Source organism: Schistocerca piceifrons, chromosome 3, assembly GCF_021461385.2.
Source record: "Schistocerca piceifrons isolate TAMUIC-IGC-003096 chromosome 3, iqSchPice1.1, whole genome shotgun sequence".
Lineage (NCBI taxonomy): Eukaryota > Metazoa > Arthropoda > Insecta > Orthoptera > Acrididae > Schistocerca > Schistocerca piceifrons.
Genome location: NC_060140.1, coordinates 520,531,601 through 520,555,584, shown reverse-complemented (window position 1 = coordinate 520,555,584; position 23,984 = coordinate 520,531,601). Strand labels below are relative to the sequence as shown.

The following is a 23,984-nucleotide window of genomic DNA, read 5'->3' as shown; positions in this document are numbered from 1 at the left end:
CTGTCAGATGTACTTGATGTCTGAATGTTATTGAGAGCACGTTGTACAGCACATGGTTCCTTCTCCGGAAGAGCATAACTATTTGGAAACAACTGTTCTCAAGCAAGATGAGGCAAAATCTCATGTAGCTCACCCAGTGAAAGATCTGCTTAATGCAACCTTCCAATAACAGATTATATCCAGGTGCATGGCCTGCAAGACCAGCTGATCTGAATTCATGTGACATTTGGCTCAGGGGAAAACTGTTCACCAGGGCGGGTCTGATGATGTCGCCATTTGGTCCCATAACCCTTCTCAATTAATCAGTCAGTTTACCAGGGACACATTCAGTCTCTACCAGACCTGAAGGCCAGTATACAGGAATACATTGCTCAGATCCCACGGTAACTGCTGCAAGTAACAACTGATCATGTCGTTTTACAGCTGCAGCGTCTCATCAGCATCTCCAGTACTCATATTGAACATATTGTTTAAGGTGTGGTTAATAATAAAATCAACAGTAGGCATTTCCCACTTGTTTCTGCACATGTCCTGTTCCTAAACCATTACACTTGGAAACATTTCTTTCTTGCAATCACAGAACCAGATTTGCCTGGTGACTAAACTTCAATTTTTTTTCCTCTCTACAGTGTAAATCAGATCAACATTAACATATTAGAATATCTACCAAGTTTTGCTGCTATATGAGGGTTAACAGCCCACACTGGACCTTTGTGAGTAGCTGCACTTTAATTATACCACCCAGTATACCCTAAGTTTTAATTTGCCCTTTTTTTCTTTTTGCTTTATGTATAAGAATTTGGATTTCTGAGTCTCTGTTTTTTGATGTATTTTGATTTATTAAGGAAACTGGCCCCCCATGAACCATGGACCTTGCCGTTGGTGGGGAGGCTTGCGTGCCTCAGCGATACAGATAGCCGTACCGTAGGTACAACCACAACGGAGGGGTATCTGTTGAGAGGCCAGACAAACGTGTGGTTCCTGAAGAGGGGCAGCAGCCTTTTCAGTAGTTGCAAGGGCAACAGTCTGGATGATTGACTGATCTGGCCTTGTAACAATAACCAAAATGGCCTTGCTGTGCTGGTACTGCGAACGGCTGAAAGCAAGGGGAAACTACAGCCGTAATTTTTCCCGAGGGCATGCAGCTTTACTGTATGATTAAATGATGATGGCGTCCTCTTGGGTAAAATATTCCGGAGGTAAAATAGTCCCCCATTCGGATCTCCGGGCGGGGACTACTCAAGAGGATGTCGTTATCAGGAGATAGAAAACTGGCGTTCTACGGATCGGAGCGTGGAATGTCAGATCCCTTAATCGGGCAGGTTGGTTAGAAAATTTGAAAAGGGAAATGGATAGGTTAAAGTTAGATATAGTGGGAATTAGTGAAGTTCGGTGGCAGGAGGAACAAGACTTCTGGTCAGGTGACTACAGGGTTATAAACACAAAGTCAAATAGGGGTAATGCAGAAGTAGGCTTAATAATGAATAGGAAAATAGGAACGCGGGTAAGCTACTACAAACAGCATAGTGAACACATTATTGTGGCCAAGATAGATACGAAGCCCAAACCTACTACAGTAGTACAAGTTTATATGCCAACTAGCTCTGCAGATGACGAAGAAATTGAAGAAATGTATGATGAAATAAAAGAAATTATTCAGATAGTGAAGGGAGACGAAAATTTAATAGTCATGGGTGACTGGAATTCGAGGGTAGGAAAAGGGAGAGAAGGAAACGTAGTAGGTGACTATGGATTGGGGCTAAGAAATGAAAGAGGAAGCCGCCTGGTAGAATTTTGCACAGAGCACAACTTCATCATAGCTAACACTTGGTTTAAGAATCATGATAGAAGGTTGTATACATGGAAGAACCCTGGAGATACTAAAAGGTATCAGATAGATTATATAATGGTAAGACAGAGATTTAGGAACCAGGTTTTAAATTGTAAGACATTTCCAGAGGCAGATGTGGACTCTGACCACAATCTGTTGGTTATGACCTGTAGATTAAAACTGAAGAAACTGCAAAAAGGTGGGAATTTAAGGAGATGGGACCTGGATAAACTAACTAAACCAGAGGTTGTACAGAGTTTCAGGGAGAGCATAAGGGAACAATTGACAGGAATGGAGGAAAGAAATACAGTAGAAGAAGAATGGGTAGCTTTGAGGGATGAAGTAGTGAAGGCAGCAGAGGATCAAGTAGGTAAAAAGACGAGGGCTAGTAGAAATCCTTGGGTAACAGAAGAAATATTGAATTTAATTGACGTAAGGAGAAAATATAAAAATGCAGTAAATGAAGGAGGCAAAAAGGAATACAAACGTCTCAAAAATGGGATGGACAGGAAGTGCAAAATGGCTAAGCAGGCGTGGCTGGAGGACAAATGTAAGGATGTAGAGGCTTGTCTCATTAGGGGTAAGATAGATACTGCCTACAGGAAAATTAAAGAGACCTTTGGAGATAAGAGAACCACTTGTATGAACATCAAGAGCTCAGATGGAAACCCAGTTCTAAGCAAAGAAGGGAAAGCAGAAAGGTGGAAGGAGTATATAGAGGGTCTATACAAGGGCGATGTACTTGAGGACAATATTATGGAAATGGAAGAGGATGTAGATGAAGATGAAATGGGAGATACGATACTGCATGAAGAGTTTGACAGAGCACTGAAAGACCTGAGTCGAAACAAGGCCCCCGGAGTAGACAACATTCCACTGGAACTACTGACGGCCTTGGGAGAGCCAGTCCTGACAAAACTCTACCATCTGGTGAGCAAGATGTATGAAACAGGCGAAATACCCTCAGTCTTCAAGAAGAATATAATAATTCCAATCCCAAAGAAAGCAGGTGTTGACAGATGTGAGAATTACCGAACAATCAGTTTAATAAGCCACAGCTGCAAAATACTAACACGAATTCTTTACAGACGAATGGAAAAACTAGTAGAAGCCGACCTCGGGGAAGATCAGTTTGGATTTCGTAAAAATACTGGAACTCGTGAGGCAATACTGACCTTACTACTTATCTTAGAAGAAAGATTAAGGAAAGGCAAACCTACGTTTCTAGCATTTGTAGACTTAGAGAAAGCTTTTGACAATGATGACTGGAATACTCTCTTTCAAATTCTAAAGGTGGCAGGAGTAAAATACAGGGAGCGAAAGGCTATTTACAATTTGTACAGAAACCAGATGGCAGTTAGAAGAGTCGAGGGACATGAAAGGGAAACAGTTGTTGGGAAGGGAGTAAGACAGGGTTGTAGCCTCTCCCCGATGTTATTCAATCTGTATATTGAGCAAGCAATAAGGGAAACAAAAGAAAAATTTGGAGTAGGTATTAAAATCCATGGAGAAGAAATAAAAACTTTGAGGTTCGCCGATGACATTGTAATTCTGTCAGAGACAGCGAAGGACATGGAAAAGCAGTTGAACAGAATGGATGGTGTCTTGAAGGGAGGATATAAGATGAACATCAACAAAAGCAAAACGAAGATAATGGAATGTAGTCGAATTAAGTCGGGTGATGTTGAAGGTATTAGATTAGGAAATGAGGCACTTAAAGTAGTAAAGGAGTTTTGCTATTTGGGGAGCAAAATAACTGATGATGGTCGAAGTAGAGAGGATATAAAATGTAGACTGGCAATGGCAAGGAAAGCGTTTCTGAAGAAGAGAAAATTGTTAACATCGAGTATAGATTTAAGTGTCAGGAAGTCATTTCTGAAAGTATTTGTATGGTGTGTAGCCATGTATGGAAGTGAAACATGGACGGTAAATAGTTTGGACAAGAAGAGAATAGAAGCTTTCGAAATGTGGTGCTACAGAAGAATGCTGAAGATTAGATGGGTAGATCACATAACTAATGAGGAGGTACTGAATAGGATTGGGGAGAAGAGGAGTTTGTGGCACCACTTGACCAGAAGAAGGGATCGGTTGGTAGGACATCTTCTGAGGCATCAAGGGATCACCAATTTAGTATTGGAGGGCAGCATGGAGGGTAAAAGTCGTAGGGGGAGACCAAGAGATGAATACACTAAGCAGATTCAGAAGGATGTAGGTTGTAGTAGGTACTGGGAGATGAAGAAGCTTGCACAGGATAGAGTAGCATGGAGAGCTGCATCAAACCAGTCTCAGGACTGAAGACCACAACAACAAGGATACTGGTATTAAAATTTGGTCATATATTGTCTGTGACCTTTTATCATGTGTGAAATTCAAGTAACTAGCAACATCTATTCTTCACCAAGATTGAATTCCTCTAAATGTATAGAGGAGAAATCTTTAATTATGAATCTGCTCCTCAAAAAATGATGACATCTTTGATTTTATAAATAAGTGTCACTGGGGCACATTTTAGCCTGTTAGGAAACATACCCTAAGAAATTTCGAAAATACCGGCAGCTTAGCGATGGTCTTATATATCCAGAACTAGAAACGAATCATAGCTGACAGTTTTGCAAACTTTAGTGACTTAGTAAACTTTGTAGTCTCGTCCGAGACTGCATTTTTTAAACTGATGTCTCCTGGTGGTACATGCAGTGTTTGTGGAATTAAATCTAATGCTATTATATTTAGTTGTTTATTTGTAGACACAATGTTGGCCACTCCTGTGAGGAAGTAAATGCTGAATCTGGTGACCATGAATTCAATGGCTCACCATTTCCGTCTCGGTGATTGTTTGGGAACTCACAGCACTGGAAATTCACAGCACTGTATTTGTGTACTCCTTGTTGAAAGTAATGAGAGAGAGAGCAGTGAGGAACTTTATAACATCAGGATTGGTGATCACAAAGTAGAAAAGTTAAGGACTTCTGCCATCTAGGCAGCAAAAATAACCCATAATGGGTGGAGCAAGGAGGATATAAAAAGCAGACTAGCATTTGCAAGAAGGGCACTCCTGTCCAAGAGAAGTCTACTAGTATCAAACATAGGCCTTCATTTGAGGAAGAAGTTGCTGAGAATGTATGTTTGAAGGATGGTAGTGAATCATGCACTGTGGGAAAATAAGAATCAAAGCATTTGAGATGTGGTGCTACAGATGAATGTTAAAAATTACGTGGACTGATGAGGTAAGAAATAAGGTGGTTCCCCAGAGAATCAGTGAGGAAAGCAATATATTGAAAACACTGCAAGAACAAGATGCAGGATAGTAGGACACCTGTTAAGGCATTAGGGAATAACTTCCATGGTACTAGAGGGAGCTGTAGAGTGTAAAAACAGTAGAGGAAGAGAGAAGATGTAGGTTGCAAGTGCTACTCTAAGATGAAGAGGCTGGGACAGAGGAAGAATTTGTGTCGGGCGCATCAAATCAACCAGAAGACTGACGACTCAAAAAAAAAGTTGAGAGGTCAGTTAGTACACACCCTGCACCGGCAACATCTTCGCAATTATGTACGGCTATAGAGGCAGCATCGCTCAATATTTCTGCAGGGGCTTCCAACGACTTGTTGAGTCCATGTCACGTCAAGCTGCTGCAGTACGCCAGACAAAAGGAGGTTCGACAAATTAGGGAGCTACCCCTCGACTTCAGTGTATGTTCCCATGTCGTGGCATTTTAATAAACTGGCATTACAGGACGAAATGGAAGAGAATAAATTTGCGAATACTTTTGACTTCTTTTTTATTGTGAGCGCTTAAGTTCCAAGGTCTATGAGCACGAAGTTGATTTAGGCCTAATCACAGGTTGTGACATTTCTGTTAACAGATTTTCATGTGTATAATCCTCTCCCATTTTAAACCATTCTCTGGACCTGTGTCTTATTTTTTTCTTGGTTTTCGCGTTCCTCTTCAAAAACATTGCCAGAGTCAATGTTAGAAATATTTTACCTGCATTTGTAGTCATTAATATCAGAATACAGAGTACACGAAACGCATCTGTTTCAAGGGATTAAACTGAAAAATTTGCTTGATTTGGTACGTGTACGGACTTGTTTGACGCATCCGTTGCTAAATACGAACGAATATTGACAAATTTTCCCTTTTGCAAGGGCCTTAAAACGTTATTAAAAGTTTAATCGTCCATTCGAAGAAAGCTAATGTAGATAATCATCGGCTTCTGACAGCAATATACCCTTTAGCAGATTTTCAGGGTCAGTCTTTCTCATGTTAATCTGCTCCCTCGATCAGCGGCTTCTTTTTGTTGTTTGTATTCTTAAAACACAGCGCAGTAAATGCTTGCATTGGGTGCATAGTGAGTGTCACGTGTCCTCTACTGTGGTGTGGTTGGTTCACGGAAACGAAATAGAGCAGTTAACTTGTCAAACTTTTTTCTTGTGAAGTGCTATATTTTGCCCTTTTCGTGTTTTACAGTTCCACTTCTGTCTTCCCAAGTATCAAAGGATTATTGTAAATTCATCATTTTTGTATAATTCCCAAAATAAAATGTAGGAAACGCTTTGTCTTGTCTGTCTATCAGCATGTTACCTATTGTCACACTATTGAACCGCCAACAGAATCAATTTGGAATTACGAAAGATGAAAAGATGACATATCTGCCCACATACACACACACGATCTCGTTTCTATTGCGGGTAAACGGAAGTGCTAATATTTGAAGGTTTTGTGGCATTGTCTTTCAACGCTTAGGTGAAGAAGACATAGTTCTGTCAGTTTCTGAGAGTATGGTGCAAACATATTTTTATCTTGCTTGTTTGTTCGCGGGCTACAATGAAGTGTGGAATTAAATTAGGAGCCGTTATCTTTCTTGTCTGTGTTTTTATTATCATCGTTGCGCCAGGAAAGTTTAGTTACCAGCATACTCTAGACGTGAGTAGATTTCTCAGCGTTAGATTGTGTACAACATTGTGCAGTGCTACCTTAACTGTGAAATTGTGGTTATTGCAGATGGCAATCGACTGGAAAATTGTTGATATTTTGGGTAAAGAATTTCCTGAAGAAGCTATTAAGAAAAAAAATGATGTACAAATCACTTCCCACACGCATAAAATACACGTATGTACGCCAAGTTTTGTACGAATCCAACGTTTGTTCACATTAGCGTTTTAATACAATAGTAAAACATATGTCATTTAATAGGGCGTTGACATGTTTTACCGAGAAGCCGAAATTCCAAATGGTGTAAAGGCATCCGGACAATCGCTTCTTTTCCTACATGGACGAAGTTTTAAGTCAGAAACCTGGGAAAATCTTGGGACACTGCAGTTAATGGCAGCATTAGGTCATAAAACGGTGGCAGTTGACTTACCAGGTAACTTCAAGACTTTTAAACGACACGTTATAATGACTACAAAATAAAAATGTATGTGGAATCACTAATGCATCCGGTATTTTCATATTTTAGTAGAATTATATTGGACCTCAGATATTTGCCCTCAGAATTTGAGGTACCTGTTTAATATGTATTTAAGTACTTATATTTTGACTAACTCTCGTACATTGTGCTATGACTCCTCATTTTGATAATATTACTTTTTATCAATCTATTCATTATACTGACATTTCAGTACCTGTTTGCAATAACAATACCTGTGCAGAAGGTTGTAAGGGACTTCAAACGAAAGGACCATCTAATCTTTGTACTGAATTCACAATTTATTCAAGTGACAAAGTGGGAACTTGCCCAGAACACATTTTATGTGCTCAAAATTTCAATACATTGTATACTGTAATGATACATTAAGATATAAGTAACATGAAGCAGTAGATAGATGCCTGAACAGGGGAGTTCTCTCCCCCCTCCCAGAACTTTGCAACCTGTAACTCTAGACAGAAAGTGATACCGTGGGGAAGGAGAAAGTACTTTAACCCTGTGGTGAATTAATTTCACTGCAGTGGACAACTTCTAATGGTCAATTCTCTGCCATTTTCAATCAGTCGTGAGGCTGCAAATGCAGGCAGTGCACAACACCAGTAGGGAGTGTCCACTGCAGTGATCTGTGTGCATTTCCAGCCTCAGGACTGATTGAAAATGGTAAAGAATTGACCATTAACAGTTGTCCACTGTAGTGGACACTATGTGCCACAGGGTTAAGATTACTAATAAAATTAAATTATGTGTGTGACCGAGAGAAATGTAAACCTCATGAGAGTGAAAACATAAAGAGGATTATGAATTTGGCGGGACCATCAAGATTAATAAGCCTTTGTCGAATATTATAAATACATTCTCCAGAGAGGAAATGTATCCTGATGAGTTAAAAATAGCAAAAATGGGTCCACTGAACCTACTGATTCTGGATGTCGGCTTTGTAATATAGGCTAATCTAATGGAATCATAAGGTGGCATGTCATATCCTATGTGCTTTTATACCAACAGAAAGAGGGCAGGCCACTGACAGTATTTCTTTTGTGTCTGTATCAGATTTTGAAATGGTTGGTTGGGGTGACAATGATCTGTAATGTAACCCATAGTTGAGGTTACGTTGGAACATGACAGTTTGGTTGAGTTGGGAGAGTCACAGGATGTAAATACTTCATCTTAGATAATAGTGAAATAATTACTTATCCATTGCGTGGCCCAAGGTCAAGATTTTTTTATGTTGAAAGGTGGTAGTTTAAGTCGGTTAAGTGGCATCGATTGCTTCAGTTGATCGACAAAAGATAGACTTTTGTATCAAAAAGGGAAAAATTGGCTTAACTAATTACGGAAAAATTGCAATATTGGGCTAAAATTATGTCTTACTTTCTCTCCCTCCCCAAAATTTTGGTTGTGGTGACAGACAGATATATATAGTGCAGCCTGAGGTCTAGCCTCAGTTGGAAGGTGACAGTTTGGTTGAGAATTGAAGCCTGTTGTTTACAATCACACCATACTGCAAAATGCAAGGGGTTCCAATACTTACCTTGTGTCTTCCTGAAGATATTCAAATATTCTTTGATTTAACATCAGAGAGAATCCTAACCATAAACTGTATTATTTCATTTTCACAAGAGCATAATTTAGTCATAGCTAACACTGAAAGAAGGTTATGTATGTTGAAGAGACCTGGAGACAATGGAGGGTTTCAGAGTGATTATATAATGGTAAGACAGAGATTTCAGAACCAGTTTCTAAATTGTAATACTTTTCAGTGGCATATGGGGGAACTGACCACAATTTATTGGTTTTGAACTGTAGATTAATACTGAAGAAACTGCAAAAATGTAGGAATTTAAGGAGATGGGACTTAGATAAACTGAAAGAACCAGACATTGCAAAGATTTTCAGAGGGAGCATTAGGGAATGGTTGACAGGAATAGGATAAAAGAATACGGCAGAAGAACAATGGGTAGCTTTGAGAGAGGAAATAGTAAGGCAGCAGAAGATAAAATAGGTAAAAAGATGAGGGCTAGTAGAAATCCTTGGGCAAAATAAGAGACTTTAAATTTAATTGATGAAAGGAGAAAATATAGAAATGCAGTAAATGAAGCACGCAAAAGGGAGTACAAATGTCGAAAAAATGAGATTGATAGAAAGTGCAAAATGCCTGAACAAGAATGGCTAGAGGATAAATGTAAGGCCGCAGAAGCATATATCACTAGGGGTAAGATAGATGCCGCCTACGTGAATATGAAGAGTTCAGATGGAAAACCAGTCCTAAGCAAAAAGAAGGAATGCAGACAGGTGAAAGGAGTATATAGAGGGTCTATACAAGGGAGATGTACTTGAGGGCAATATTATGGAAATGGAAGGGGTTGTAGATGAAGATGAGATAGGAGGTATGATACTGCATGAAGAATTTGACAGAACACAGAAAGACCTGAGTCAAAACAAGGCCCAAGGAGTACCCTACACAACATTCCGTTAGAACTGTTGATAGCCTGAGGAGAGCCAGCCACGACATAATTCTTCCATCTGGTGGGCAAGATGTATGAGACAGGCGAAATACCCTCAGACTTCAAGAAGAATATGATAATTCGAATTATTTAGAAAGCATGTGCTGACAGGTGTGAAAATTACCGAACTATCAGTTTAATAGGTCACGATTGCAAAATACTAACATGAATTCTTAACAGAATGTGCCACGGTTGCAAAATGCTGACACGGATTCTTTACAGAATGGACAATAAACAGTTTAGACAAGAAAAGAGTAGAAGCTTTTAAAATGTGGTGCTACAGAAGACTGCTGAAGATTAGATGGATAGATCATGTAACTAATGAGGAGATACTGAATAGGATTGGGGTGTAGATAAATTTGTGGCACAACCTGACTAGAAGAAGGGATCAGTTGGTAAGACATATTCTGACAAGGGAACCTCCCCATTGCGCCCCCCTCAGATTTAGTTATAAGTTGGCACAGTGGATAGGCCTTGAAAAACTGAACAGAGATCAATTGAGAAAACAGGAAGAAGTTGTGTGGAACTATGAAAAAAAATAAGCAAAATATACAAACTGAGTAGTCCATGTGCAAGGTAGGCAACATAAAGGTAACTCTGAACTCAGGAGCATTGTGGTCCTGTGGTTAGCGTGAGAAGCTGCGGAACAAGAGATCCCTGATTCAAATCTTCCCTCGAGTGAAAAATTTATTTTCGCAAAGTTGTGATCTGTCCGTTCGTTCATTGACATCTCTGTCCACTGTAATAAGTTTAGTGTCTGTGATTTGCGACCGCACCGCAAAACGGTGCGATTAGTAGACGAAAGGACATGCCTCTCCAATGGGAACCGAAAACATTTGATCGCAAGGTCATAGGTCAACTGATTCCTCCACAGGAAAACATGTCTGATATATTCTATATGACACTGGTGACAGATAATAATTGTCTGAAAATAAAAAATTGAACTCTTTACTCAAGGGAAGACTTGAACGCAGGACCACTCGTTCCACAGCCACTCACGCTAACCACGGGATCACGGCGTTCCTGAGCTTGCTCTTTCCTGGATGTTGACTATCTTGCACATGGACTACTCAGTTTGTATATTTTGCTAATTTTTTTCATAGTTCCACACAACTTCTTCCTGTTTTCTCGATAGATCTGTGTTCAGTTTTTCAAAGCCTATCCACTGTGCCAACTTATAACTAAATCTGAGAGGGGTGCGAAGGGGGGGTTCCCTTGTGAGGCATCAAGGGATCACCAATTTAATACTGGAGGAAGTGAGGGGGCTAAAAGTCGTAGAGGGAGACCTAGAGACTAATTCAGTAAGCAGATTCACAAGGATGTAGGTTGCAGTAGTTACTCAGAGATGAAGAGGCTTGCACAGGATAGAATAGTTTGGAGAGCTGCATCAAACCAGTCTTTGAACTGAAAACCACAGCAAAGACAGGACCTCTACACATGCTAGTTCATAGATCAGAAACCACCAGGAATGTCAAAAGTATTGTTGGTAAATGGTCTACCACTTAACATAGGCACCGAAAAAATTCATCCAATTCTGTGCAAGGTGACTGTTTGCCACATTTATATATTTAATGGGAAAATTTTAGGAAGTGTGGTTCATCTGTAAAGGTGACCTTTTGTAAGGCTCTGGTGCGACCAGTTCTTGAGTACTACTCAAGTGTTTGGGGTTCCCACCTGATCGGACTAAAGGAAGACATCAAAGCAATTCAGAGGACAGCTGATTGTTACCGCTAGTTTCGATCAACGCACGAGTATGACGGAGATGCATTATGAACTCAAATGGGATTGGAACAAAGACAATGTTCTTTACGAAGAGCACTATTGAGACAATTGAGAGAACCTCCATTGTAGAACTATTCTACTGCCACCAACACATATTTCTCATTAGGACCATGAAGATAAGATTAGAGATATTACAGCTCGGACAGATACATATAGACAGTTTTTCCCGTTACTCTATTTGTAAGTGAAACAGAAAAGGAAATGACTATTATGGATAAGTGTACCCTCCGGTCTGCAACATACGGTGGCTTGCGGTGTATTTGTGTAGATGTAGATATTCTCATCACTACAGGATGAAGGAAAGGAAATGTTTATGAACTGGTTGTTCAAATTTCATGGGTGTTCATATTGATCAGCACTTTAATTTGAGATCAAATATTATAGATTTCCTCACATTGTTTCTCAGTAAAATTTACTGTTGACTTTGGTGATAAAAACATTAGAAAATTATTGTATTTTGCCTAGTTCCTTCTGTTGTTGTTATATGGCAGAATTTTCTAGGGTAACTCCACACACAGCATTCAGTGCACAGAAACGTGGTGTAAGTATGTCATCCTCAAACTGAAAGGCAACTGTTTAAAAAATTAGATACAAGCCAACTAATAATGCCCCTGTACTTTTCACAATATTTTTGCTCTCTTACGAAGTGCAGAATCGGGCATAATTTGAAAAATAGCCTGTGCTATCTACAACTTAACCTTACTTTAGCATGGAAAGGAGCCAATTATGCAGCCATAAAATATATATCTCAACCTCCCTTATGAATTAGATACTGGGAAGTAATGAAGATGTTAAAAACAAGTAGTAATCATTTCTAATTGACAGTCCGTCTACTACATAGAAGAATTTCTGAATATGTAATATATATATCCTTCGGTTCATTTAGTAAATTTTGTGTTAGGTTAAAATTTAAAAAAATATATATATAAAGTTATATATAAAAACAAAGATGAGGTGACTTACCGAACGAAAGCTCTGGCAGGTCGATAGACACACAAACAAACACAAACATACACACAAAATTCAAGCTTTCGCAACAAACTGTTGCCTCAATCAGGAAAGAGGGAAGGAGGGAGGAAGACGAAAGGAAGTGGGTTTTAAGGGAGAGGGTAAGGAGTCATTCCAGTCCCGGGAGCGGAAAGACTTACCTTAGGGGGAAAAAAAGGACAGGTATACACTCGCACACACGCACATATCCATCCACACATACAGACACAAGCAGACAAAATATGTCGTTGACATATCTGTTGCTGGGAAGACTCTCGAGCTAGCCTCAGTTGTTTAATCTGTTGCAAATGAGATTGCTCTTTTTAGAATGGCCAGAAAAACACACAGGGAAAGATTTGGTCTCATTGGGTACTCATGTATCATAGAAGAAGGGTTTCCGTGAAGAGTGTAATCGAGACGATAGAGGAAAGAAACAGCCAGCTTGGATGCCTTTGTTAGTGGCTTATTTACTGTCAAAAACAGTCACACATAGTGAGATGAATGCCAATTCAGGATGCCACACCATCTGGGAGAAGCTGTGCATGAAAAATGGCCCAAAAATATTAACTGGTTATCTATAGCAGCAAGTACATCAAGTATCAAATTGATTAAAAACTTCCAAGAAAGGTCAGTGAGTCTAAAACCATCAGTTCTCTTATCATGCTGTTGTAATGGGGAAGAGTGAAGTTTTCCAGGTTGTGAGGTTCATAAGTTTAACACAGATGGCAGGGTTGAAGATGTACCGAGTGTTTTATTAAATGTCTTTTCAGAAATTTATCTAGGATAATTAGACAATCTACACACGATGGTGAGAACTTGAATCTCATGTAAACAACAAGATATGATTCCAGATTGAAAATTTTGCAGGAGCGCTTTTGCAAAGTTTGGTAGGTTGTAAATGATGTACTGGCAGAAGCAGAGCTGTGAGGATGCATCATGAGTTGTTCTTGTATTCCTCAGTTGGTACAGTATTTTCCCGTGAAAGACAAAGATCCTGAGTTAGAGCCTCAGTCTAGCACATGGTTGTAATCTGCCAGGAAGTTTTAATAAGGTATGAACTTTACAATTTATTAAAATTTGAGAAAGGAATTGGTGACCTTATGGCAATTAGATCTGAATGATTACTTGTACAGAAAAAAAGTTAAAAATCATGTGAAGCCACTGTTACTTAACAGTTGTGACAAGGAACTGTTTCCCAATGAGTCTGCTATAGCAGAATATCTCTTCTAGGAGCAAACTCAGTATTTAAAGGGCAAACACTAAGTGCTCTTCCATGAGTAAAACAAATGTTTGGCCATTCATTTTGCTCTTCTACATTTACATCTATACTTTGCAGACCACCGTGAAGTGGATGGAAGAGAGTACATCCCATTGTACCAGTTATTAAGGTTTCTTCCCTGTTCCAGTAATTTATGGAGAATGGGAAGAATGATTGAATACCTCTGTGTGTGCTGTAATTATTCTAACCTTGTCCTCATGACCCATGTGAGTGTGATATGTAGGGGGTTGTAGTATATTCCTGTAGTCATAATTTAAATCCAATTCTTAAAACTTTTCCAGTAGACTTTCTTGCGATAGTTTACATCTGTCTTCAAAACTCTGCCAATTCAATTTCTTCAGCGTCCCTGTGACAGTCTCCTGTGGATCAAACCAACATTCACCATTTGTGCTGCCCGTCTCTGTATACGTTGAGTATCCCCGGTTAGCCTTATTTGGTATGGGTCCCACTCACTTGAGCAATATTCCATAATGGGTCACAGGATTGATTTGTAAGCAGTCTCCTTTAAGAACCGATTGCATTTCCCTAGTATTGTACCAGTAAATTGAAGTATACCCCTACTTTACCCACAATTGAGCCTACGTGATCATTCCATTTCATCTCTCTTCAAAGTGTTACAACCAGATATTTATATGTGTTGGCCGATTCCACCTGTAACTCATTGATGTCATAGTCATAGATACTACGTATTTTTGTTTTGTGAAGTGCACAATTTTAAATTTCCGAGCATTTAAAGCAAGTTGCCAGTATTTGCAACACTTTGAAATTTTATCAAGATCTGACTGAATATTTATGCAGCTTCTTTCAGACAAACTTAAATATAGATTAATTCATCATAAGAACGAGTCTTGGGCTAATATAAATATTGTCTGCAAGGCAATTAGTATAAAACATGAACAGCAAGTATCCTACACACTTCCCTGGGGCACACCCAAAGTTACTACCACATCTGATAATGACTGTCCATCCGAGATAACGTGCTGCATTCTCCCTACCAAAAAGCCCTCAATCCTGAATCACTTGATACCCTGTATGATCATACTTTTGATAATAAGCATAGGTATGATACTGAGTCAAATGATTTTCAGAAATCAAGAAGTACTGTGTCTTCCTGACTACCATGGTCCAATTTATTTATTTCATGTACCGTAGATCCTGGTAGCGAGTGAATCACAAGGATATGGAACGTGTCAGATTCTACGTAGTTCAAATATAACTTGTATAAATACAATAAAAAGATACAATGTCACTAAAAATCAACTAAACAACAGAACAATCAATTAACAGAAAATTGTGATTCACATGTTACGGATGAGTAATATATTTATGATATAGAATGTGTTAGATTGTACATAGTTGAAATATATCTTACATAAATAAAAGATATGATGTAAGTAAGATATCAGCTAAACAACAGCTCATTCAGTTAACAGAACATTTTTGTTTCACATGTTAAGGATGTGTAATATATACAGGAGTCAAGATAAACTAAATATTCCAAAGGAAATACAGGAATACCAATAAATAATTGTCATATACCTATGATAATACTCAAAATAAAATTAATTATATTAAGTTTACAACACTTAGAAATTTAGTGATTATGTACGTTTTCTTTCACATATTCATCAACTGTATAAAAAGATTTCTCTATCAGGTACTCCTTGAGAGTTAGTTTGAATGCTGGCAATATTTTGTGAAGGCGTTTGATGTATGGTGGGAGAGCATTAAACAGCTTAATGCTGGAGTAGTAAGCTCCTTTTTGAACCACAGTGAGACTTTTCAGTTCAATGTGCAGACTGTTATTGGTTCTCATGTTGAAGTCATGAAATTGGCTATTATCTTTGTAGATATAATGGTTTTTATAGACAAAGGTCAACAAGGAAAAGATATATTGTGAGGAGGTGGTAAGGATCCCTGTCTTTCGAAACAAGTGCCTGTGATGGACACCACTCATTATTCTAATGGCTTTTTTTTTTTAATGCAGTGATTATTTTCTTTGTGAGAAGTTGGTTCCCCCAGAATATAATAGTATATGACATTAATGAATGAAAATAGCCAAAGTATGAAGCCTTAATGGTGTCCACTTCAGCCACTGAAGCAATAACCCGTAGTGCAAATATTGCTGAGCTAAGTGTTTTATAAAGATGAAGAATGTGTGCTGATGAGTTACATTTCCTGTCTATATTTATCAGGAATTTTGTAATCTCAGGTTTTTGTATTTCTTGATCTCTGCTCTTAATGTTAATTTCTTCCAGATTTCTTTGTGGAGTATGGAATCCCATATAAAGGGTTTTATCTGTATGAGTGAGAGACCATTTGAAGAAACCCAGTTTACAATATCTTTGAAAACTTTATTCGTAGTTTGTTCAAGATTGCTGTCTGTAAAATCGTCAAATAGAATTGTGGTGTCATCTGCAAAAAGAGTAAATTTACTGATTGTATCTGGACAAAGTGGGAGATCATTAATGAAGATGAGAAATAGCAGTGGAGCCAAAACAGAGACTTGTGGCACACCACAACTTACTGAGACCCACGCATATGAAGCAGGTTCTCTGGATGAGCCATTCAGCATTACAGTCTGCTTTCGGTCCTTTAGGTATGATTAGAGCCACAAACCAATGGTACCATCCAACCCATTATATTCTGCCTTTTTCAAAAGGACTAGACGGTTTACACAATCAAAGGCTTTTGAGAGGTCACAAAAAATACCTACTGGAGACATTTTTGGTTCATGGCTTTCAGAATTTGGTGGGTAAAACAGAATACTGCTTGTTTTGTAGAAAGACCAGCATGAAATCCAAACTGACTCTTGTTTAGGATATTGTGGAAGCTGGGATGATTGACAATCAGCCTGTGCACGAGTTTTTCAAGAATTTTGGAAAAGATGGTTTAGAGGGATATTGGGCAATAGTTTGTAACATTGTTTTTCTCACCTTTTTTAAACAGTGGTATTACTACAGCTAGTTTTAGCGTGTCGGGGACTATTCCTTCTTGCAGAGATATGTTGAATTTGTTGCAAAAGACAAGACTTATATATTTATAGCAATATTTCACTATTTTACAGGAAATATTGTCCACACCAACAGACTTCTTATTTTTTAATGAGGTAATAATTCTTTCAATCTCTTTTACTGTAACATGAGGTAAGGGGGTCTATTACTGATAGCTTTCTGTAGAAGAGCCAATGACTCATCCACAGAACCTTTACAGCTTGCCTTCTCTGCTGCTGACAAAAAGTGCCTGTTGAAGATTTCTGCAACCATTTCAGATTTCTTTACAATATTGGTATCTTGTTTAATTTCAATGGGTGTCCTGTTCCCCCCCCCCTTTTTTTTTGTTTATTACCAGTTTCCCAATTTATTACATTCGAAATTGTTAGTATTTTGTTGTCAGACTTATCAATTTCAGACTTAATGCACATATCTTTTCATTTATTTATTACGTGCTTTAGGATGCTACAGTAAAGTTTGTAGTGCTGACATTTCTTTGGATCATTACAATATCCTTTGTTAATCCGGTTAGACATGGGTCTGTTGGTCCCACTCACGTGAGTAGTATTCTAGGATAAGTTGCACGAGTGTTTCATAAGCACTCTCATTTATAGAGTGACTGCATTTTCTCAGTATCCTACCAATAAACTGAAGTCTGACTCCTTCTTTATCTGCAATGTAGTCTGTGTGACCATTCAATTTCATGTCGGCACAGATTGTTGTAGCCAGGTATTTGTATGAGTTGACTGATTCAATTCATATTATTGACATAGAACTACTTTTTTTTTTTTTTTTTAATTGCAGTATCTTAAGTTGTTGAACGTTTATTTATTGGTCCTGTGAATGTAGGACTGTACAGTGTACAAAAAGTATTGGACCATTTCTTAATCAATATACACATCTCTTGAAATTTTTTACAGACATCAGTTTAACAAAAGGTAATATTACACAATATTACAGTATACACATTATAAAAACAATCTTAATTGATGGTACAGTTTTGCTTGTCTAGATATCCCCTTTCTGTAGAGATGCAGTGCTTCACAAAGTGACCCTTCACTGTTGATCTGAAAATGTTTCAGTCTATTATTATTCTTTTGGAATTTGGAAATGCATTATACAGTTTGATGCCGGGATGAGGTATGCTTTCCTGTAATGGTGCTGTATTTGTCAGTTGTCCATATACATAATTTGTTTGTCTTGTGTGTACAGATTCATTGCAGGTGATGCATGGGCTGTTACTGTTCAATTTCTCTTTTATATTAATAACATTTTCAAGTATGTAAAGACATACAAGTAGAGTACTTTATTTTTCTTGAGTAGTGGTTTGCATGATGATCTTTGGTCTATCCCTTCCATTAGTCTAATGATCTTTTTTCTGTAATCTAAATGATCTCAAACTTACTCCACAATTTGCCCAAAATAGTGCACAATATTCCAATTTTGAGTGGACATAGCAAAATATATCGTCCTGAGATTATCATATGATGTGCAATTTCTTAATAATTGTATTATGAAACAAGTTTTACTCAGTTTTATGTTCATGTAGTCTGTATGTCTGTTTCATGCTCAATTGTATCCATGTACCAAGAAAATTTGTACTCTGTTTTTCCAATTGTTCTTTCATTTATTTCAGTATGAGAAATAGCTGGTGTCCTATTCTGGGTGGTGAATGTGTCCATTGCCACAGCTTTTTCCAGTTTGATTATAAAATTGCTTTCATCAGTGTATTCAGTTTCTGTTCAGTTTATGCACCATTGACCACATATGGCAGGATAGGTTTGAATATTAAATAAGCAATTAACAGTTTTTACCGTAACATTTTTACAATGTAATTCCATAATTTTTGTACGAGGGTTGGAACTTAAATAGTGGCAACTATTTATTCACAACTGATATAAAAGAGTTACATGTTTGCACCTGTTACTGTCCTTCAAAGTAGTTACCAGCATTGCTTAGAACCTGTTGCCAGCAGTGTGAATGGCGTAGTATACCGTTAGCAGAGCCTGTTCTGTTGATGGTGCGAATGGAGTGGTCTGAAGTTATGGTGATTCTCATGTATGACTGTGATGGTGTTATCCTAACACATTATGTTCCTCCACGGCAGACCATCAATGCACGGTATTATTGTTCATTTTTGGAGCATCACTTGCGACCAGCTTTGCGAAAGAAGCAGCAACACTTTCTGCACAACCCACCCATCATTTTGCACGACAATGCGCGGGCCCATACAGCGCAAGCTGTCACTGCTCTGTTTGGTCAATGGGACTGGGAAGTACTGTACCATCCATCATACTCCCCAGATTTAAGTCCGTGTGACTTTGATTTATTTCTGAAGATAAAGGAACCACTTTGTGGCATTCACTTCAGAACTGTTCCAGAGATTCGATAGGCAGTAGACCACTCTATTCGCACCTTCAAGAGAATAGGCTCTGCTAATTGTGTACTACGCCTTCCACATCACTGGCAATGGGTTCTGCACAACACTGGTGACTGCTTTGAAGGGCAGTAACAGGTGCAAACATGTAAGTCTTTTGTATCGGTTGTGAATAAATAGTTGCCACTATTTAAGTTCCAAACCTCGTAAGTATCCTTAAATACTATTGTCAGTCGCGTTTATTTCATATAGTTTGACTGTCTTGTAAAATGGGTGTTTGAGCAACCAATCATAAATCTCAATTTTGAAAATACTATAGGGTATTGCCCAAGTAGGTATTGGAAGTTTATTAAAAAAGTTTTAAGTGTGTTATTTTGTGAGAGTTTGCAGTCTTTGTGACTCTGGTCTCAGTATATCGAGGTCCATGTTGCCTCTGTTAGTGGGAAGGTGTATAGTCTCTCTCATTTAACTTGCTTTTGACATAAAGCAATGCTGTGTAGATATACAGATTAACATCAGTTAATAACTGGAGCTTGATAAAGAGGGGACAGCAGGGTTCCCTGCTCTTAATTTTTATATATTTTTCACTGACGTGACAAGTGTGTTGCAAGTGTGTTCCCAAAGCAGTATACTGTAGGAAAAGTGTGATTGAAATAGGCCACATTCAGATACTTTTCAGTGACCGCATCTGTCACTTTCCACATGAGATAGCATACTCTCGCTTTTCTCTTGCAGGTGTGGCTAATATGTTCCTCACAGTTTAATTTGGAATCAATGTAAAAGCCTAACAATTTTATTGATTTGCTTTCCGTGGTTGTAGCTAAACCCAGAATTAGTTGCTGTAAGATTACATAGAAGCCCAATGAAAGAAAACCAATTCACTGTTAGTTCTAATGTTTCCTGTGCTGCCTGATACAGGTTTATCATGCCATGGTGCATACTGAGCAGTGTTATGTCATGTGCATAAGAAACTATTGAATCTGCTCCTACAAGGTAAGTCAGATAGTTAATGGCAAAGATGAATGGAAAGGGGCCTAGGGCCAAGCCCTGTGGCACTCCACACCAGACTTCATTCTATGAGGAGCATCTATTTTTAACTGATACAAACTGCCTCCTGTTGCTTAGGTATAATTTGATTACTGCTAAAGACGGGCTGTTTATGCCATTATATGCCAGTTTTGCAAGTAGGACATTAAATGGTATACAGTTGAAAGCTTTGCTGAGTTCACACAACACAGCTGATACTAGTTCCTTACTTTTAAGTGCAGTTAACATCTGGTTAACAACTTCAGTGACAGCAGTAGTGGTGTTTTTGCCTTTTTGGAATCCATACTGTCTGTTGGGGAGAAGTTCATGCTTTCCGAAATCATCAAGTTGTTCACGTGATATTGATTGGACTGTTGCCTGTAAACACATGGCCAGCCACTGTGGCCAAGCGGTTCTAGGCGCTTCAGTCCGGAACCACACTGCTGCTATGGTCGCAGGTTCCAATCCTGCCTCGGGCATGGATGTGTGTGATGTACTTAGGTTTAAGTAGTTCTAAGTCTAGGGGACTGATGACCTAAGATGTTAAGTCCTGTAGTGCTTAGAGCCATTTGAATCATTTGTAAACACATGACACATCAGTGCTCTTGGAAGAGAGCTGTGGCTGTGATGTGGCTCTGTTGTTGTTCCTGCACAGTGATTTGCAAAGATGGAAAAAATTGAGATTCAAGCAGTGATTAAGTACTTCATAAAGAGATATGTGAAATCAAAGGACATTCATGCCAACTTCCAGAATACACTGGAGGACTCTGCTTCTTCATATTCAACTGTTGCCAAGTGGACAAATGAATTTAAATTTGGTCGGGAGAGCTTAGATGATGATCCGCACAGTGGTCAGCCAATAAGTGTCACTACTCCAGAAATCATTGCAAAAGTGCACAAAATGGTCATGGAGGATCACTAATTCAAAGTGCGTGAAATTGCTCATGCTTGCCAGATGTTATCTGAAAGGGTATATCACATTTTAACTAAAGAATCAGAAATTAAAAAATTATCTACAAGATGGGTGCCGCGACTCTTGACACTGGATCAAAAACGCATGAGAATGGACATATCGCAGCAATTTTTGGCTGGTTTTAGGAGGAACAAACAAGATTTTTTGCACCGATTTGTGACCACAGATGAAACTTGGGTTCACTACTATACCCTAGACACAAAACAGTCAAAGCAGTGGAAATATGCTGATTCTCCACCACCAAAGAAAGCAAAGACAGTTCCTTCAGTGGGATAGGTCATGGCATCAGTGTTCTGGGATTTGAAGGGGCATCTTGTTTGTAAATTATCTCTCCACTGGGCAAACAATTACTGGAGAATACTATGCTAACCTCCTGGACAAAGTGCAACAAAAGATACGTGAAAAATGGCCAGGTTTAGCATCAAGACAATGCACGCCCATACACATGTGCCTTCACTATGGCAAAATTACGTGAATTAAGGTATGAATTGTTGCCACACCCGCCTTATTCACCCGATATGGCTCCATCAGACTTCCATCTCTTCCCAAAACTGAAAATTTTTCTTGGTGGATGAAGATTCACTTCAAATGAAGAATTGATAGCTGGAGTTGACAACTATTTTGCAGGCTTGGAGGAAACTCATTTTCGAGATTGTAACAAGGCACTGGAACATTGTTGGACCAAATGCACTAATCTACAAGGAGGCTATATTGAAAAATAAATAAAAAATTCAGTGATGTACATACTTTATGTCCATTCTGTTCCGAGAACTTTTCAAACCATCCTTGTAGTTATTTAGGTGGTTGTACATTGTATTCTAAAAAAGTTTGGAGTAAAACTGGGACAATAGAAATTGACCAGTAGTTTTGGGGCAGATGCTAATCTCCCTTTTTTAAGACTGGCATCATCTCAGCAATTTGGAGTACATTGGGGAAAACTCCAGATTCTAAACACATATTATAAATGAAAGAAAAGACGTGGGAAAGCGCTGGTAGATAGACACAATTTAAAAAAATCACACATACACACACACAAAATTTTAAGCTTTCACAACCCACAGTTGCTTCATCAGGAAAGAGGAAAGGAGAAGGAAAGACGAAAGGATATGGGTTTTAAGGGAGAGGGTAAGGAGTCATTCCAATCCCGGGAGCGGAAAGACTTACCTTAGGGGGGACAGCTTATTTTTTTATATATATATTTTTTCCCCATGTGGAATGTTTCTTTATAAAAAAAACAAAGATGATGTAACTTACCAAACAAAAGCATTGGCATGTTGATAGACACACAAACACACACCTGTCATTTTTCCCCCCTAAGGTAAGTCTTTCCGCTCCCAGGATTGGAATGACTCCTTACCCTCTCCCTTAAAACCCACATCCTTTCATCTTCCCCTCTCCTGCCATCTTTCCTGACGAAGCAGCTGTTGGTTGCAAAAGCTTGAATTGTGTGTGTGTGTGTGTGTGTGTGTGTGTGTGTGTGTGTGTGTGTGTGTATATATATATATATATATATATATATATATATATATATATAAAAAGTGCTGGCAGGTCGATAGACACACAAACAAACACAAACATACACACAAAATTCAAGCTTTCGCAACAAACTGTTGCCTCATCAGGAAAGAGGGAAGGAGAGGGAAAGACGAAAGGATGTGGGTTTTAAGGGAGAGGGTAAGGAGTCATTCCAATCCCAGGAGCGGAAAGACTTACCTTAGGGGGAAAAAAGGAAAAAAGGACAGGTATACACTCACACACACACACACACACATATCCATCCGCACATATACAGACACAAGCAGACATTTGTAAAGGCAAAGAGTTTGGGCAGAGGTGTCAGTTGGGCGGAAGTAAAGAGGCAAAGATGTTGTTGAAAGACAGGTGAGGTATGAGCGGCGGCAAATTGAAATTAGCGGAGATTGAGGCCTGGCGGATAATGAGAAGAGAGGATATACTGAAGGGCAAGTTCCCATCTCCGGAGTTCTGACAGGTTGGTGTTAGTGGGAAGTATCCAGATAACCTGGACGGTGTAACACTGTGCCAAGATGTGCTGGCCGTGCACCAAGGCATGTTTAGCTACAGGGTGATCCTCATTACCAACAAACACTGTCTGCCTGTGTCCATTCATGCGAATGGACAGTTTGTTGCTGGTCATTCCCACATAGAAAGCTTCACAGTGTAGGCAGGTCAGTTGGTAAATCACGTGGGTGCTTTCACACGTGGCTCTGCCTTTGATCGTGTACACCTTCCGGGATACAGGACTGGAGTAGTTGGTGGTGGGAGGGTGCGTGGGACAGGTTTTACATCGGGGGCGGTTACAAGGGTAGGAGCCAGAGGGTAGGGAAGGTGGTTTGGGGATTTCATAGGGATGAACTAAGAGGTTACGCAGGTTAGGTGGACGGCGGAAAGACACTCTTGGTGGAGTGGGGAGGATTTCATGAAGGATGGATCTCGTTTCAGGGCAGGATTTGAGGAAGTCGTATCCCTGCTGGAGAGCCACATGCAGAGTCTGATCCAGTCCCGGAAAGTATCCTGTCACAAGTGGGGCACTTTTGGGGTTCTTCTGTGCGAGGTTCTGGGTTTGAGGAGATGAGGAAGTGGCTCTGGTTAATTGCTTCTGTACCAGGTCGGGAGGGTAGTTGCGGGATGCGAAAGCTGTTTTCAGGTTGTTGGTGTAATGGTTCAGGGATTCCGGGCTGGAGCAGATTCGTTTGCCATGAAGACCTAGGCTGTAGGGAAGGGACCATTTGATGTGGAATGGGTGGCAGCTGTCATAATGGAGGTACTGTTGCTTGTTGGTGGGTTTG

General features: G+C 39.2%; 1 protein-coding gene across 1 annotated transcript in view; it reads left to right on the top strand.

The window, feature by feature from the left end:
* The first annotated feature begins 6,184 nt into the window (after positions 1–6,184).
* LOC124788295 (protein ABHD14B-like) overlaps positions 6,185–23,984 on the top strand; it is a 52,910-nt gene continuing 35,110 nt past the window's right edge. Inside the window, exons 1-3 of the mRNA XM_047255528.1 lie at positions 6,185–6,751; positions 6,830–6,937; positions 7,022–7,193. Coding sequence (XP_047111484.1) covers positions 6,653–6,751; positions 6,830–6,937; positions 7,022–7,193 — 379 coding nt within the window. The 5' untranslated portion in view covers positions 6,185–6,652. The remainder of the gene's footprint in view (positions 6,752–6,829; positions 6,938–7,021; positions 7,194–23,984) is intronic.